At 44.8% G+C, this 19,470-nt stretch overlaps 1 protein-coding gene across 1 annotated transcript in view; it reads right to left on the reverse strand.

The window, feature by feature from the left end:
- Positions 1-700: 700 nt before the first annotated feature.
- The window catches only part of NUAK1 (NUAK family kinase 1), a 76,852-nt gene continuing 58,082 nt past the window's right edge, over positions 701-19,470 (reverse strand). The window contains exons 5-7 of the mRNA XM_050750341.1: positions 10,504-10,623; positions 8,213-8,345; positions 701-5,359 (exon numbers count right to left, since the gene is read on the reverse strand). Coding sequence (XP_050606298.1) covers positions 4,206-5,359; positions 8,213-8,345; positions 10,504-10,623 — 1,407 coding nt within the window. The 3' untranslated portion in view covers positions 701-4,205. The remainder of the gene's footprint in view (positions 5,360-8,212; positions 8,346-10,503; positions 10,624-19,470) is intronic.

A 19,470-nucleotide genomic window follows, 5' to 3' on the forward strand; every position in this document is an offset into this window, starting at 1 on the left:
GTTTGATGTCACTTGATATTATGGCCAGGATCCAGGAACTCTTCAATCTTGTTCTATGATGCACCTCTCCTTCCAAGAGCTTTGTGGAGGGTCTATTTGCACAAGAAACAGTGGCAAAATGGGACTTAAGATACTATGTCATTCTAGGCAGAGCCGCGAGTGGCCTTCCCCATTAGGAAATCATGACCCACTGATCTTGGACTCTGATTAATCCCAATCAGATTAGCAACTTCCTGCCCTTGGGATAGAAGGGAGTGCCTAGGGAAAGGGCAGGCACAGGAAACTGCAATGTGGGGGAAAAGCGTGGCTGAGTGTTAGCCTTTGATGACGTCTAGAGTTCAGAACTAAGGAACCTGGTGAGTAGTCTCTGTTGCAAACCAAGACTGAGAACATGTAAATTTGGAAGCTATGGGATAAGCCAAGGTAGGTTCCATAATCAGGGAGGAGAAAGCCAGGGTATAAAAGGAGAAGAAAGCTGATACGCAAAGAGAAGCAGAATAGAGGGTATACTGTCCTCTTCAATCCACCACTCCAATTCTTAATTCCAGCTGCACTGCAAGCTGCATTTCCTCTTATGAGAACTTCGAATAAATTCCCTTTTGTGCTTAAGCTCATTTGGGTAGGTGTCTGTTACTTATATTGATTCTGTCACTTACTTGACTAAGAAAAACCACCAAATAAAGAAGCAAGCTCTCTGGTTCAGTTCATTGCAATTTATTTAATTTAAAAATAAAAACAGAAACAAAAACCGAAATGAAACAAAAATCAGTTTCCAATAAAAATACAAACACTTTGGGTAGTTATCCAGCTTTTTTTCCCCCTGTAGGCTGTTCTGGGCTCAAACCAATCAAATGAGTGAAAACCAATTTTGACAGGAGCCATAAAGCATGTTTCACCAATTAAATTACACCAATATATTATTATAATACCTTTGAAATGCCTTTCAGACCAATAAATAAAAAAGACAAATTCAAATAAAAAAAGTCAACTTTTTATTACCAAAAAAAAAAAAAAAATAGAAATTAAATAAAAGTCACAACGTGGATTTTTTTTTTTTTTTTTTTTTTTTTTTTTTTTTTTTTTTTTAATGTGCAGTCAAGTTTCTCTCTTTTTTTCTTCTAGGAATGATACCATGCCAGTAAATCCCTACAGAACATTTCCAGTTTGGCAACAAGCAGTCAGTCGATCATTCACATTTGTACTCAAGACAGCAGGCCTGGGCAAAACTCGCCTGAATTTCACCCTGAAAAGTGCTCCCCATCATCTGAAGAAGCAGCACCTGGTAACAGGGATGGCAATTCAGAGGGTACTTAGCATTTTCATTTCACCTGGGGTCTTGAAGCACTTCCTGAAAACTGATCGTGCCTTGAAATTTACCTGTAAAAAGAAGTGTAATTCTACCCCTTTGGCAGATGTGTAAACTAAGACGGTGCAAGGCCCACAGAAGCAAGGAGAGGATCAGGAAAGCTGACAGCGAATCTCCTGCTTTGTCCATCAGGTCCTAAAAGTGTCTCTCACTTGTAATTCCATGGAAGTGAATAAAGCATAACTTCTTTGACTGGGATTGGCTGGTAGGGATGACAGGACTTAATGATGAAGCAGGGAGCTGCTTTAACGGCTTTTCCCTCTATTGCAAGTTTTTCCTTGAAAAGACAGTCAACATCACACCTAGAATCAGAGGATGTTGGCAGTGTCAGAGCTAAGCAGGGCTTCAGGGACCAGCTAATTCATCCTTCCAGCCCTCACTGGAAGGAAAACTTAACCACCACAAACAATGCAGATGCCTAAGGCCACCTATGACTTAACTCAGAGTCTCTGCCTCTGAGTGGAGGATTTTCTCTGCCACAGTCCACTGGCTGAGTTTCCTGACGAAAGAGAACACGTGTTTGGGGGGAGGAAGAAGGGAGTAGACTGACTTTCCTCAATAGTGTCATTTTTATTTAAACACTAGAATGATGGAAAATACTAAACAGACTCAATCACTTGGCAAAAGGAAAAAGGACATCAACCAGTAGGTTGGTGCTAGATCTAAGTCATACTGACAGCTAAGGACACGGCCAGCTGCCGTGCGCAAGAGGCCAGCAGGGCAGCAGCATAGGTTATTTAGAAAAGCCAGAATGAAATGAGGCAGGAAGTAGGGAGCTCAGAGTTGCAGGTTGCCCTCCATGCACCCACACCCCCATCCCCCCCGCCCCCCACACACGCACAATTTGCTATCTACAGATTTTTTTTTTTCCCTTTTAACCTCTATTAGAGTTCAGGAAGGAGGTGGAATTGAATGAAAGGAAACTGAGCAGCTTCCCATAACACACTGCTCAGCTCAACCTGAAGGAATGCACAAGCCAAAACACCAGAGCCGGTGGCAAGGGGAGAAACCAAACTGTCTCCTTAAGGAAAGGGCAATTCCATTCTGATGCACTTTCTTAGCACTGTAAGGTGAATTTTTTCTTCTCTCTCTAGGAACTATTTTTTGTTGGTTTTTCCAAAGATGTTCCCAAGACCGGTCTTCCTGTCTATCTACATGGCTACCAGTGGTGGCCATCTTGAAATGAGTTCAATTTGCCTTGGCCAGCAGAATCTGAAGTCATCCCAAAGAGACCAGGAAGTCCAAACCTAGAATCCTGAAGGTGTCCCATGGTTGGAGTGGCATCTTGTCATTGTGATCCGGGTGTTTAGAAATTACATATCTAATGTTTTTTTCTTTTTTTTTTTCTTTTTCTTTTTTTTACTTTTTAAGATAAGAGTCCTGCCGCACCTCTTTTCTACCTCCCCCAGAACCATCTGGGTGACATCTAAGGAAATGTTCACTCTCTTACATGCTTCCTCCCAACCCCCTGCACTCTTTCAACACCTTATTCATTTAAATGAATGGAACTTTCTTTTCCCCCAAAGCCCAGGAGTTCATGTCAAAGTTTAAAACCATGACATAGAATACTTAGATTTGGGGGAAAAAAGCACCGTCTACCTGATTTTCCTTTCCTCATCCCAATATCCCACCTACATCTAACTCCCTAGAAGCAAACTTATCTACCTCTGAGGATGCTACACTCAGTGGATGGGGAAACAAACCATTTGTCATTGGTGAACAGAGCCAATGGTTGAGCCAGGTAATCCTCTGGAAACTATGGACAGTAGCACGTCCAACTCAAAGCATCCATGCATGTGAGAACCCAAGAGGCAGCATTCCAGTTAATATTGAGAAAGAAAGTGACAAGTTGCCTCTTATTGGTGCACATCAAATTCCATTCATCTGTGCAAAGATCACAGACCATCTTGTGCCCTGTCATATACAATAGTTTTTACCTCTGACACCATCATCTTTCTCCCTGTCCACACTCAAGAGGTTGTGCTGTAGAGCAAGGCAGACATCAGGAAAGAGGAGGTGAACAGCAAGGAGCTAAATCACCATGGGCTGACTCTATGTCCTTAGCAGAGTTCAGAGTGTTCTCTCTCTGACCAAGGCCCTGTCTTTCCTCAAAGTTGAGTAGCAAATTAACAAATGCCTCACCAGTGGATGAAAGAGTTAACATAGATCCCACAGGATGACTAAACCCAATTCCGAGGGCCCAGCCAGATCAAAGATAACAACTACATAGCATTAGTGCTACTGCTTCCCTTCCCTTTCCTGTGGTAGCCATTACTAGTCAATCACAGCACTCCTTCCCCATGATGTGGGCCACTCACACCAGCACAACCGGCAGCCACTATTAATTGATCATCAACTCAAGCTCAAGTTGCTGAAATCTACTTGCCAGGTCCATGCAGCCAGACCTAGCTTGCTAATGCAAGGAGAAAAGGGGCAAGTTCTTCGGGCTCACCCAAGGCAAACAGCCCAAGTGTCTCCTGCCCCTCCTCCAGAAGCATTTGGATAACTTCTAAGGAAATGCTCCCTCCCCATATGCTTCCTCTCTACCCACTGAGTGCCAGTCAACACCACCTCTCCTGGACAGCTGGTCCTCTAGGAGGTGCCATAAAGCAAATGCCAAATAGGGCCCAAATTCTGACTGACAGTTGTCAGAACTGGCAGAAGAGCCCACCCCTCCCTTTTAAGTGTTGGCTCAAGGCTGCAAACTTGGCCAAGTGAGACAGTGCCAATCCTTTTTCAGTCTGTTGTCATGGCCAGCAAAGAGGTAACCAGCCTATGAGCCCAAGTCTTGCTCCCCTTCCTCCCTCGTACCCCCACCTGCCCCCGGCACCCTGGAGTGCTAGTTGAGCTTGCTGCAGATCTCTAGCGCTTGCTTGTAGACCTGAGTCACATCATCCATGTCTGCGAGGAGGGAGAAGCTGCTGTCTGCCAACCGGTTCCGGTACCGCTTCAGGTACTGGGGCCGGGGCCGGTTCTGGAGCCCCTCAAAGTCCTGGATCTGGAGGAAGTTTTCTGCAGAGACGCAGCTGCGGATGCGCTGGCGGGCAGGGCGATTCTCCTGCAAATCCAGCAAGTCGAAAGAGTCGCTGGACAGCACGCTGTCATCGCTGATGACACTGGAAGGACGGCTGTAGCTCCGGGAAAGGCCCTCGGCAGGGACACCAGGCTCTGACAGGGATTCCAGTGTGGGCATTTCAGGGCTGACCAGGGCCGGGTCCATGGCGCCCGCTGAGTATTTGCTGCTGTGTTTCAAGATGCCCTTCCTCCGGCAGGAGAGGCTGTGGGAGGTCACCCTGGCTGGGTCTGGGGGGCTGGGGGAGGGGACGCTGCTGCCCATCACATCATTACTGTCCAACAGCTCCGAAGACTCGCTGCGCTCTGGGGAAGAGTAGTAACCTGATTCTCTCTGCTGGGTCTTTTTCAAGATGCCTTTCTTGGGCATCGTGGCCGACTGCTTGGGGCTGAGTTTTCCCGGCACCTCTGCCTCTGGTGAGCTTGGGAGGAGCACACCAGTCCTGCATAAGTCCTGCTCCATCTTGAAAGTAGAGGGTAAGGCAGGACCAACTACACCTTCAATGAAGCCAGTGCTGTGAGAGCGATGCTCGCTGTTGCTTCGCTTCTTCAGGATCCCCTTGGGCCTCTTAGAACTCAACTTGGATGGGCTTTCAGGCACTGCATCCAGACCAGACTGAGCAAAGTCATTCTCTTTCTTGGATTTCTTCAGCGACCGCTGCCGCTCTAGCATGACCTCAGAGGTCGTGGGTTTGACCAGGCCCTTCATTTTGGCTTCGGTGTCAGCCTGCAGCCCCGTGGAACGGTGGTGCCAGTCAATGATCCGAGCCAGGAGTGGGGACTCAGAGTCATGGAGGGCATCACAGTCACACACGCTGCTCTTATAGCCCCAGTTCACCCACCAGTGGTTGGCAATGTCCTCAATAGTGGCCCGGCGATCGGGGTTCACCATCAGCATCCACCGTATGAGTCCTCGAGCATCTAAGGGACAAGGGACAAAAAGAATCGGGCATTACGTGGGAGCTTCTAGCTTTGTGATAGTGGGACCCTCCAGCAGTGATGAAAGACACACACTCCCTCTAGGAAAAATCCATTTGGAGACCTGGTCCAGTCACATTATGGAGCAGGATGCCCCAGCCTTTCAGACCATCCATCAAAAGCGTAATCAAGACTTGGAACAGGCCGGGGTGCCATCACATGGTGGCATGTTTTCCCTATAAGTGAGGAAATGTCATAGAGCTATGAAGCTTTTCATCATCTTGAATCTTTAGAAAATGTGGAAGGTCAGGTAACCAAGAAAGAATCCAGACTTGACCCCGAGAGGTGCCCCACCATTCCTTTGGCGAATATCATTTTACCAAAGGAAAAACAGGTGTAGATCACCATTGCTTTCTTTATTCCTCCACAGGTGGGCTTGTATAAACACACAGCACCTGCAGTCACTGGGCAAGCATGCCAGAGACAGAACATGGAGTGTGGCTCAGAGGCACTTACCTGACACACCTGGGCAGTAAGAGCAGCTGTCTCCGAAACTGGCCTCCCCCCAAGGTCCTGGCCAGGTTCTGAGACCAATACTCAGTGAGCTCGCCTTCTTTCCCTCTCTGACATAAGCCTTCTCCTACTGAGCTGTCAGATCAGAGAAGTGATCTATATCTGCTACCCATTCACAGCCTGTCTGAAAATTCTACTTGCAAATTTCTGCTGCCAGACAATTAGGGAAAACCCCTAAAGGGATGCTGAGAAGGCCACAGGAACCAACTGACTCTCACAGCTTATAAACTGACTTTTAGGTTCAAACTGTGTTCCCCCAATTGGGGTGAATTATATTCTGGGAAGCTGCCACCTCCCCTCAGCTGCTTATGTAGGCGAATGAGAAGCTGGCAAAGGCCTGGTAAAAGGGACTGGGGCAAGAAACACCTCTGAAAAGTACCAAGATGATCATCCTCAGTCATTCAATAAGTATTTCTTGAACCCCTACAATGTGCCAGGAACCGCATTGACATCAGTTAGCTGGTGAGGCAAAGAAGACCACTTTAGAGGTCACTCTGAATTTTTCCAAAAAGAATAGGCTGGCTTGTTGAAAAAATTATATATATATAGAGAGAGAGAGAGAATGCATATCTATATATATACACATACAACAGTCTAGCCTCAGTATCCATAGGGTCTGTATTTGCAAATTTGTCTACTCGCTAAAATTTATTTGTAACCTCAAAATCAATATTCACAGCTCTTTTGCAGTCATTTTTGCATATGCACAGAGCAGCAAACAATTAGAGTCACCCCACCCAACACACGTATGTATTCACAGCTAAGGTCAAACAAGGCAACACTCTGCCTTCTTATTTCAGATCTCATACTATTATACAAAGTGTCTTTTTCTCAGTCTATTTAGTGCTGTGTTTCTCACACTTTTTGGAATTTTTATTGGCGATTCCTCCATTTTAAATGACCCCCCAAAACAGTGCTGAAGCACTGTTTAGTGTTCCTAGCACAAGAAGGCTGTGATGTGCCTTATGGAGAAGATAAGTGTGTTAGATCAGCTTTGTTCAGGCATGAGTTACAGTGCTGTTGGCTGTTGAGTTTGATGTTAATGAACTAATAATATAGATTAAATAAGGTGTCTTTAAACAGAGACACACATAAAACAAGGTTATATATCAATCAGTTGACAAAAATATTGTGAGCAGAGGCTCTCAGGAATCTAACCCTCTATTTCCCCTAGGAGCAATAGTTCAGTATTCACAAATTCAGTGTTTCTAGCAACTTTGTAGAACATAACTACTATGAATAATGAGAATCAACTGTGTATGTGCAGATATACAGATATACATATATATGTGTGTGTATATATATGCATGTGTATAGTATGTATATAAATGAAGTGCCAATGTTAACTTCATTTTTTAACAAAAATGACCAATGATGACCAGCTGTACACACTCCCTGTACAGGCATGATACTTCCCATCAAGAGATGGAGCTCATGACTGTGGTTGTCTTGACCAATAGAACACAGCAGATATGACACAATCTGGGTACAAGCGTGGACATAGCACTGGCACTCCAGCCTGGGCAACAGAGCAAGACACTGTCTCAAGAAAAACAAATTTTTAAAAAAGAAAGAAGGCTCAGCAACTTTTTATTCCTCTTTCTTAGAACCCCTTGCTGCCACTGTGGGGTGGCACCTCAGAGGGCACCGAGGAAGGTCCACTGTTCAGCCCCAGCAGCAGCCCCAGCTGCCATCTGCTTACAACTGTAGGGAAAACCCCAAGGAAGGCCAGAAGAGCACCTCCCAACCCACAGGAGTGAAAGAGATGATTTCAAGGTTGTGTAAACCACTGAGTTTGTTTTGTGGGGGCAGATGGGGTAGAGTTGTTATGCAGAAATTAATAACGAGACAGTGCCCATGAGCCATACCCTATGCCAGTGGCACAGGAGTGAGAGACAGAGCAGTGGCCACCCTCACAGTATTTACATTCTGAGGTGGGTGGTTTCTATGTCTACTCAGACTGGGAGAGACCTCGTCTAATACCTTTTCCAAAATTTGTATTTATGGTGGAGAATCTGAATCCAAAGAGCTTAAGTGACTTGCCCAGATCCACACAGCAAGCAAACAGGACTCCTAGAATGTGCGCTCTGAAAAGTTCCTTTGGGAAGGTTTGGGGAAAGCAGCCTAACAAGCAAGCTTTGCCAAGGATGATGCTTCTGGGAAGAAGAAAGAGGAAAACCAGGAGACTCCAGACAGACATACTAAAACAAACGCAGAAAATGAGAGTGGGTAAACAGGTCTCTCTCCCCTCCACCTCTGGCCCTCCCTCCACAGGGCACGCACCTGAGGGCTGCGTGGGCTCCCGGTACTCTCCACTGCTGATCTGCCGAATGAGGTTTTTGTGATCGAAACCATCGAAGGGCATTGTTCCATAAACAAGGGTGTAAAGCAACACGCCCAGGGCCCAGCTGTCCACCTGAAGCAGAGAGACAGCACATATAGGAGCTGGGAAACAGATCCCAAGGTGCCTTCCAAACCATTAGCATCACAGCCTGTGAGCAGCCACCCCCAATGCCCCCAGGAACTAAATTTAGCACCTGAAAGACAGGTTCCCAGTACAGCCTGACATCTGACAGCAATGCAGCTGGGACCTGCTACAGAGCCTGACCTTTCCATTCTGAACAGAGGCCAGTGGTCCCAATTGGTAAAGTACTTTCTTAAACAGATTATCTTATTTAATCCTCACTACAATTTTGTGAAGCAGTTAGGGCCAGGACTATTTTCAGCCCCATTTGACAGATGAGAATACTGAGGCAGGAAGAACCTAAATGGTTTCTCCAGAGGCCCTGCCCCAGTGATGGAGGTAAAACTGGGATGTGGGGCTCTTCATTCCTAATCCAGGAATCAATTCCTTCCTGCACTTTCTTCAAATGAATCAGGAATTACAAACTGAAATCTTGTAAGAGCCAAGCAAACAACAGATATACACAAAGCAAGAAAGAATTGGGGTTACGACATAGAGTGTTGGGGATGGAGACAAACTGTACAGTACATTCACCCGTCTTAGGCAGACAACCTCTGTTTAGCTAATTGCTGCCATGTAGTAAGGTGGGCCCAGCACTACTAGATTCTTTGGTTTTTCAAGATAAGTCAGAAACCAAACTTTTATATGAAATCTCCTAATTATTACATGTTTGCTCAATTTTTAAAAATAAAAACTAAGGTGGCCAAATAAAGGAGTTTGCTGACCAGATCACAGGCTGCCAGCCTGTAACCTCAAAAAACAGGTCATCAAAGACCAAAATATTCATTATCTACGAGAAATTTAGTGTTGAGTTTGTACAAGTTTGTAAATTGAGTTCTATGCTCCTCCCTCGCATTCTTATTTTAGAAAGACTTTCTCTTCATTGCAGTTGATAGATGGTCTTGGCATCCTTCTCTTTACCCTTCAGCCCTGCCCCAAAACACTCTCAAACAGATAAATATTTAAAAGAAAACATTTCAACACACTGAGCAGCGGCTATTTAAAGGATACTGAGTGGATGAACTTCTCTGAAAAGAGAACCATCTTTCAAAAAGAGAATCATCACGCACAACTCACTCATTTTCAAAATAAAATTTCCACATACCCATATCTTACAGTGGCCCTTGAAACACTAGCATGTAGGGAAATGTATTTCTCATGAATTAGAAGATGTCATTAAAATGTATTTCCTTAGTCAGATATGCATGCTGCCAAAAATATATACAAAAAAAAGATATTTACTCCAGCGTGAGGCAATTTTTTGTTTTTTGTGTCTGTTTTGATATAATAGGGAAAAAACTAAATGTTCACATCTAGACATTACTAAATAAATTATGCTATATTCATCAATAAAATGTCATTAAAATCATGTGGGTTTTTTGTTTTTTTTGTTTTTTTTTTTTGAGACAGAGTCTCGCTCTGTCGCCCAGGCTGGAGTGCAATGGCACGATCTCCGCTCACTGCAAGCTCCGCCTCCCGGGTTCACGCCATTCTCCTGCCTCAGCCTCCCGAGTAGCTGGGACTACAAGTGCCTGCCACCACGCCCGGCTAATTTTTTTGTCTTTTTTAGTAGAGACGGGGTTTCACCATGGTAGCCAGAATGGTCTCGATCTCCTGACCTCGTGATCTGCCCGCCTCGGCCTCCCAAAATGCTGGGATCACAGGCATGAGCCACCATGCCTGGCTGAAAATCATGTTTTTAATAATGAATTTGGAAAGTGTCACAAGATAGTTTTGATAGTAAAGGGCAAGATATACATATGTGTGTCATATACATATGTATATCTTGCCTTTTATTAACTTAATCTCAATTAGTTTTGAAATGCAGAGATCTACATTGGGAAAAGTTTAAAAGTCACAAAAGTATTAAGTGATTCTCTTTTGTGGGGGGATGGCAGGTACCTTTATTTTCTCCTTTAGGCTTTTCTGGGTTTTCCAAATTTCCTCCCAGGAGTATATATTATTGCTTTTATAATCATATAAGGAAAAGTTTTCCTTGCTTGCTTTTTTAGGCTCTGTTTTTTTAAGCATTTCTCAAATCCAATTTTTGCCCTTCCTCCCTCTTCTCCCTCCCCTCCCCCGCCCCATATGCATCGGGCAAGCTGCTCACCTCTGGCCCTCGGTAAGGTCTCCCATTGACAATCTCAGGAGATGCATAGAGTGGACTCCCACAAAACGTTTGTAAGAACTTATCCTTCTGGTACAGGTTGGAAAGCCCAAAGTCAGCAATCTACAAAGAGAAGCAAGACCCAGGGAGACTTGTTAGCATTCCAGATTATGTCTGTGTTGAATCAGTTCACACCACACAGCACACAGAGTGGATGAACAGCACCTGGGTTGGTCTGCTGGCTGGATCGCCATTTTCTCTCCAGCCCTGAGTCTTCATAAAGGACCACTCAGCCCAAGCAGGTCCGTGTTTCCTAGCTGCAGTCCTTGGCATCCATCACAAGTTCTACCAAATCTGCAGACTACAAGCTTTGCGACTTACTTAGAAATTACTCTTTAAATGGATGCTCTATTTAAACTTTAATTTAGACTTGCTCTGAGAAATAACATTCACAAAATCACTGGCTTGATGTTTCTGATGAACTTTAAAGCGTGTAACTATTAATTTAGGAATTCTCCCTCTGTGGTCTACCCAATCATACTGCATCTGCAGTGGCGTGCATATCACACTGTGGAAAACCCCTGACCTACGCAACTGGTGATACCACCTCTGTATCCACTCACACCCTGATCAGAACTGTATTTTCACTGTCTTGTGACCTGAGATGAAGTGGACTAATTGACTCACAGCATTGGGTTTTGAGTCATCATATTTCAGCCCAACTCTGCACCTATCCATCTGTCACTCAGTGACCTTGAGCCTCAGTTTACCCACCAGAAAATGGGAATCCATGATCCCTTCCCTGTTCTAGCTCACAGGATTATCATAAGAATAAGAAGAAAAATAAATCAATCGAGATGAGACCTTGGCCGAGCAGATCATTTGAGGTCAAGAATTCGAGATCAGGCCAGGCGCGGTGGCTCAAGCCTGTAATCCCAGCACTTTGGGAGGCCGAGGTGGGCGGATCACGAGGTCAGGAGATCGAGACCATCCTGGCTAACATGGTGAAAACCCGTCTCTACTAAAAATACAAGAAAATTAGCCGGGCGTGGTGGCGGGCGCCTGTAGTCCCAGCTACTCGGGAGGCTGAGGCAGGAGAATGGCGTGAACCCAGGGGGTGGAGCTTGCAGTGAGCCGAGATCGCGCCACTGCACTCCAGCCTGGGACACAGAGCAAGACTCTGTCTCAAAAAAAAAAAGAATTCGAGATCAGCCTGGCCAACACGGAGAAACTCCGTCTCTACTAAAAATATAAAAATTAGCCAGGCATGGTGGTGCATGCCTGTAATCTCAGCTACTCTGGAGCCTGAGGCATGAGAATCACTTGAACCCGAGAGGCAGAGGTTGCAGTGAGCCAAGATCGCACCACTGCACTCCAGCCTGGGCCACAGAGGGAGACTCAATCTCCAAAAAAAAAAAAAAAAAAAAAAAAAAAGATGAGACTGTGAGTGTAAAAGTGCTTCATAACCTTCAAGTTTCATGCAAATGTTTCACCTAGCCTTGTTTCCATTGTACTCCACGCTCCTTGGAATCATTCTCTTCTCCTTTGGTTTCTTGAAATGTTTTATGTGTTATTCATGACAGCATTTTTACATATATATGTGTATATATATGCACACATATATATGCATATATACATACATATATATATTTGCTTTCCCTACCAGACTCTGAGTTTCCTGAGGCAGTTGGCAGGTTCCACATCCTCCCCTTAACTTTGTATCATCCACTCCTTAGCACCCGCCCATACCCAAGAAACACTTGTCACTGGAACAGGCATTATATTTTGAAAAGCACAAGATGATTAATACATAATGCAAAATAATAATAATAATGATAAACTTAATTGCCACTTTTTGAAAAACTTCCAGTTATCAGGTACTGCTCCAAACACTTTAAATTCTTTAATCTAATCTTAACAAAAACCTGGTTTACACAGCAATGTGAATGCATTTTATGCCTAAAAAAGGTTAAAATAGTCAGTTTTATGTTATGTCCACTTTACCGCAAATTTTTTGAAAAATTCATTTAACAGATGAGGAAATTGAGGTTTAAGGAGATGAGGTTACTCATTTAAGGAGACGAGTAACTAATATGCAGCAATATAAACCCCCGGGTCTCTAAAGCTTCAAACCACAGTGCCACCTTCCCCTGGGTCACCAGCATATTTCACTCCACTCTAAGTCAACCTTGCAAGCTGAGCCCCTGTAGGTTTCCATCATTCTCCAAGCTGATTTCCATTTGAGGCTTGGAAAAGAGCTGCATGATTCACATGCCCAGAGACAGCACAGCCTGAATACCACTGAGGCTCTGTTGTGGTCACAGCCCCTAGAAGCAGCCTATTTTGTAAAAGTCATCCCCGAATGAACGGAATGTCATTGAAAGCAGCTGGTGTACAACCATCCTCAGAAAATGCATTCTCTGGGCTCAGACTGCACTTAATTGCCCTGAATTCCACTTTCTTATCAAGGCCCCTGACTTGCTTGCAGGAAGTTGGTTGGAAGCTTTATGAAGTGTGCCCTGTCAATCAGAAGAGGCATGGAATGGCTACACGCAGGAAAACGCATTCTCTTCCCGCCTGGCAGCAGTGCCTGGGGCACTAAATGAGCTTCACGTGCGTGTGAGAGGCACCCACTGCACATGTGCACACTCACGCTGGGAGTTTTCACTCCGAATCTGGGCAGCCTCTTTTGCTCTGTAGCCGTTCTGGAGAAGTGTGTTTATGTTATGGCCCACTCCCATCCTCGCAGACTGATGTTTATCAGCCTCTCCCAGTAAAACTGTCATTGCCACTGACACAAGATTAATAGAAATCCAGATTAGCCTGTGTTCTTGGCACTTCGAAGGGAAAGCAGTATTAATCAACACACACACACACACACACACACACACACACACACACAGAGCGTTCTCAAACCTTGAGCCATTGAAACTTAGGCTTCGGCTCTAAGATTTAATGCCATATGGAACTTATATCAACTATTGATAGGAGGGGAAACGGCCACTGGTTATGAAATCTCTCTGAAGCTTCAGTTTTCTCATCTGTAAAACAGTGTTAGGAAGAGTGTCTATCCCTACTGTGCCATGGCGGAGATTAAATGACAAAAAGTATGTAAAGTCCTTACAACAGTAATTGGCCCAGAGTTGGAGCTCAATATATATTTGCTTCCCAACTTTAAATCCAGAGAGTTAATTACCTTCATTATACTAGAAGCAGAGTTTACCCCAATGCCAGGGACTCTTGACAGTGAAGAAATACAGACATTTTAGATGCCAAATAATAATGGAATTAAACAACGTTGAATAATAAAATGAAAAATTCATTCCTTTCTGGATTCACCTTCAGTTCTTTGGATTAAGTCAAGGAGAAAGTCTCGGTTGGGCACTGGTGTGTCTTCAGCATCTCTTTAGTATTTATTAAAGAGACCAGGCCTCGGGCCTAGCCTGCGGCAGCAACCAACACGAAGTTGGAACTTCATAATGCTATTTGGTTTCCATTATACTTAGTTTTGAGCTTATCTTCTATTCTTGGTAAGTGATTCTGGTTTTCCACTTAAGGTAATTATTTAGGGCTTCTTTTTCAAATAGACAGAACTTTAAAGAGTGACCTGAACGCAACAAAAATATTAAGTAAAATAGCAGTGAGGATACTGCGGAAAGGTAAAATCCATGAAAAGGATGAAAAACTGAAATTTGAGAAATATTGATTTTAAACATCATAAAACAAAAATAATCGCATCTCAGAATTACTTTGACCTGAAAGAGCCCTGAGAGATGTTAATCCTGCCCCTCGCTCTAAAAGTGAAGCAGCTGAAGGTTCCAGGGCATAAGAAGTTTTGCTGAAGGTTGCAAAAAAGGGCAGCAAGTACATGAAGGAGCGCATGGATCTTCCCAAGCCGTACAGTTTCTCCAACAGAACATCAGCTGTAAAAGGAGAGGATGACTTTCCAGCAACGAGGCGACTGGGCTGTAGTATTTTGCTGACACACTAGCAAGTAAGCCTTGGAGGAAGGTACCTAGCTGGCATTTTCACTTGTTGTTTTGACTGTTCCCCTGCTCTATACTGGTTCAGAACCACCTTCTGCCCCTGCCCTGTGCTTCAGTTCAGCCTCGATTCTCAAAAGGAGCCGTGGAACTCAAGGCTTGGGTCCTTAATATTTGGAGTTTTTTATTGTTATCAAGCCTTTCCGGAGGTGTTCCCTGCTGCATGAGAATTGGGGTTAGAAAGATAAATGAGGAAGGATTATTCATTCATATTTCAAAACGATTAACCTCACTACAACACAGATGAACCCTGAAGACGTTATGCTAAGTGAAATAAGCCAGACACAAAAGGACACATATTATATGAGTCCATGTACATGAGGTCCCTAGAGTAGTCGAATTCATAGAGATGGAAAATAGAATGGAGATTGCCAGTGGCTGGGAGGAGGGGGAAAGGGGAGTTACTGTTTAGTGGGGACAGAGTTTCAGCTGGGAAAGGTGAAAACATTTTAGAGATGGATGATGGTAATGCTTATACAACAATATGAGTATACTTAATGCCACTGAACTGTATGCCTAAAACTGGTAAGTTTCATGTTACACATATTTTACCACCATAAAAGGATTAACTCCAGAACACTGTTAATAATGAGCTTATCTGGTGAAAACTCAGTGTCACCTTGCTGACATTAACTGATAGGAAAGGATGCTGATGGCAATGATAATAATTAGTGATGGTCTAACAGTCATCTGCAGTGTTTAAGAGGAAGTGTGGTGCACTCCACAGATCAGATGTTTTGGGGCCAGGAGAACTTGGGGCTAACCATGGCTTTGTCGTTACTAGGTGATGGGTGGGACCTGCCAAGTTACTTGAGTTCCTTATCTGCAAAATGGGACTCAGACTAGAACCCACCTCACATAGGTAAGAAGAGTAGAGAAAATGTATGTAAAGCTCCTAGAACAGTCCTGGGACCAGCTGACGCTATAAATTACAGCCATTATGGTAGACTGATGGTTTGGCCAACCTAACAATTGTTTGTTAGACCAGGCAAACGGGGAACCGAAAGCATTAAAGCCATTGCCCATTAAACAGCCAGGAGATCTTATCACTCATTCATAACAGAGGCATGTCCAGGGTGAGAAGCTGCATCGTAGGATGGGAAAAGGAAAAGATTCAGGGTTTGAGTACTTGAGTTCAAATCTCAGCCTCACCTCTTACCAGCATCTAACGGAAGGCACTTTAGTTAATCCCACCCCACTCCAATCTGGCCCACGGACCAGCAGCATTAGCATCACCTGGGAACATTTCAGAACCTGAGACACTCAGGCCCCACCCCAGATCCACTAAAACTGCATTTTAACAAGAGCCCCAGTGTATAATACACACTTGCACATTAGCCATTCTGAGCCTGCATTTCTTCATCTGTAAAATGGAGTTGATGATAATAATGTCACCTACCTGGAAGTGCTGGTACCAAACCAAATAAACTGATCCGTGGAAGTGCTTACACCATGCCTACCTAGCACACAGTAGGCCTTCAATAAATGTTAGCTATGACTACTTTATTTAACCTCTCTGAGTCTCACATTCCTTTGCTGGAAAATGGAATTGCAATACCACCAATCGCTTGGTGCTGTGAACATCAAAGCCAGATTAAACAAGAAAAGAATTAAAATAGGCCGGGTGTGGTGGCTCATGCCTGCAATGCCAGCATTTTTCAAGGTTAAGGCAGGGGGACTGCTTGAGGCCAGGAGTTCAAGGCTGCTGTGAGCTATGATGGTGTCCCCGCACTCCAGTCTATGTGAGAGAGCAAGACCCTGTCTCTAAAAATAAAAGTAACAGTAGCAGCATTGCTATGTGCCAGGCACGGTTCTATGAGTGCTACATATATTAATGTAGTAAATTCTCACAACAATCCTATCTGGAGGACTGCGGATAGTGAATTCTAAAATTATCCTTATTTTGCAGATAAGAAAACTGAGGCACAGGGTGGTAAAGTGGCTTGCCTCAGACATCGGTGAACAGGTGCCTTGGCTGTAAACTGCTACATAAAAGGGGAGTTATTGCTGTCAGGTGGCTGACGAGGAAATGCACTTTCTGCGTAATTCTTCGGGAAATCAGCAATTCCATCCAGGAAGATACACTCCATAACTCCTTTCCGGCCTTGGAGTTGATCGTTGTGGCTTCACCCACCACAGCCTCACTCCTGAGTTGCCAGGAAGTGAAGGCGCGGAGTGGAACAAGGAGCCGAAGCGAGTGGGGCCAGCTTCCATCTTCGGAGGATCTAAGCTCATGCTGCCTCTCTTAAAAGAAAAGAAATTCCCACCACGAACAACGTGAGGAGGCTCTTAAAAGAGGGCGCGTCCAAGCAGCAGCTTCCATGAATGCTAATGAGCAGCCAGTGCCAGCTCATAGCACACAGCCCTGGCATCCCTGCATGGCTACTCTGGCCACCATGACTCAGCCTGGCCATCAGCCACCATTAGCACTTGGAGAGTCTCTCGCAGGGACAGCTGTCTGCAAGCCTGCCTGCAGACAAGGTAAGGCTGACTAAAGCACAGACCAAACAGTGCCCTTGTGTGATGTGCTCTTAGATGTGGGGCAAATTTGGATAGTGAGAGTAGAGGGTAGAATTCATCAGGTGTCTGGTCTTTAGAGTCAAATAGCCATAGGTTTGTAGCCAGTCCTATCACTTATTTGCTGCAAGAGCCTCGTCGTCTGTAAAATGATGTAACCACACCCACCCCAGTGGAGACATTCTGAGGACCAAATGAAATAAGGTGTGGAAGGTCTGACATGGGGCTCTAGCCTCCAGCAGGGGCTCAGAAAGCATTACTTTCCTTTTCTAGTCTCCATGCTGTGTTCCTGTGCTTGCTGTTTCTTCCTCTTGAAAAGCCATTATCATGTTCCTTACTATCAAACTCCTACCCATCCCTCAAAACCCAATTCAATTCCTCTTCCTACATGAAAGCTTTCTGGTCCATCCAGCCAGACAGACCCACTACTTCCTGCTCACAACTTCCAGAATACATTACACAGGGCCATTTGGCCCTGCCAAGGGAGGAGGATCAGGGAAGGCCTCCTGGAAGAAGAGACATTCAAGCAGAGACCTCAAAGAAGGAGCAGGCAAAACGGAACGAGCAGAGCATTCCAGACAGTGTGAACCATGTGTGCCAAGGTCAAGAAGCCAGACACAGCTTGGGGGATGAGAGGAATTCAAGTCCTATACCAGGGGCCTTCCCTGACCACTCTAGCTAAAAGAGCAACTCTATTCTTCATTGTCACCCCGCATGGATTTTCTTCACTACCAGCCAATCACATTATGTGTTTATTTGTTGATTGCTGTGTCTCCAACTGGAATTTTAAGCTCACTAGAGCAGGTACCTTCTCTTCTTCAATGACTTCTGTATCCTCCTCATGGCTCATTATCACTGCTAGTTTAACAACTGCTAGATCCTGAGTTCCAAGACAGAAATTTGGCTATCTAATTCTCTATTACATCCCCAGCACAGGGCCAAGACACAGTAGGACCTTAATGAATATTTCTGATCAAATAAATATTGCCCAGAAGAGATATTCAACTCCTCAGTGAATGCAGGAATGGATGAGTGAATGCAGGTAGGCATGGATATATACACACAACACATGAATTGATTAATTCATGCATGAGTACAGCTCTCACATTCATATCATCAAAGCCCAGAGGCTGACTCTGAGCTGCCCCACTTGGTCTTGTTAAGCTTCAGAGGTTTCTATCTCATCTTGGCCCTGGCCATTCAAAGCTTCTTTTCTTATCCACAGCAGCCGCGTTTCCATTGTCATAAGGGGCAGCAGGCCATTTCCCTTAAGCCCCTCTGTTCTGAGCCCTGGGAGCTCACCAGATTCCCAGCCCTCTTGGAAGAGGTCGGCTGACCCTGGTGCCTGGACCTCTTCTCATTGTAAGACATTTTTACAGGAGCCTTCTATGGGAATTGTCAGCATTCCATTCTCTCAGAGAGTGGGCTGTGTATTTGGCCCGTTTTTTATTAATTGCAAATTAATGCTGTGCTGGGTGTCTATTTTAGTAGACATGCTTCCAGAGTGCGGAATGCAGCCCAAAGCAGCACATTGCTCTCATTCTTTCTGCTGACCGACTGTGTGAATATTTTTAGAAGCCACACCCTCTCGCAGTGGCCAGATAATTTCCAAGGCCAGATGTGCTCTCTGCAAATCCACATCAGGCAGGGAAGGGGAGAGGAATGAGCTACATGGCTCTCCCCACCACTGCAGCGACATGTGACAAGTTTAAACCAGTAGCATTTATATAGGCTTCCTAGGCCAAAGTCCTCCACATTTGAAACGTGGAAAATGGATCCACACTTAGAGAGGCACCAGAGGGAGCTCCAAGAGAGGACCTTGCTGCTCATGTCCTGTAGGTTGGTGGCTCATGTGTCCGTGGTCCCCCAGGTCCAGACGCGGATGGCAGGGGCTCTCTTGAGCATGGAGGCCAGCTTGTGGCCATGTGTCTGCCTGCCTTTGTCAGCAAGGGTCCTTTCTAAATATGTTTCAGCAAAATGCTGAGTCAGGAAGAGTTGAGCATATACCACCAGAAGACAAATCAAGACCAGCTGAATCACATTTTCTAAAACCTTGGAAGTGGATGCGAGATGATGAAAAGACAATTTGCCCGGAAGTCAAACACATGAGTTCTAATCCCAGCTCGTCATTCCTTTATTCCAAAGTCAAACCATTTTGAAGTACCTACTGTGTGCCAAGCACTAGTCCACACTCTGGGGAAGCAAAGACACAATAATTTAGTCTAGACTGAGTCACTGTGTGGTCATGGGCATTATCATCTAGACTCTCTGGGTCTAATCATTAAAACAAGGGGTTGGAAAATGACCCCCAAAGTTCTTTGAAGATGTAGATTCTCAGATCTGAGTAGGATTCCTTGAACAAGGAGGAAAGGAATTAAAAAGTGTTGATAATGGGAAGATCTGGTTTCTC

This window comes from Macaca thibetana, chromosome 11 (genome assembly GCF_024542745.1).
Source record: "Macaca thibetana thibetana isolate TM-01 chromosome 11, ASM2454274v1, whole genome shotgun sequence".
NCBI lineage: Eukaryota > Metazoa > Chordata > Mammalia > Primates > Cercopithecidae > Macaca > Macaca thibetana.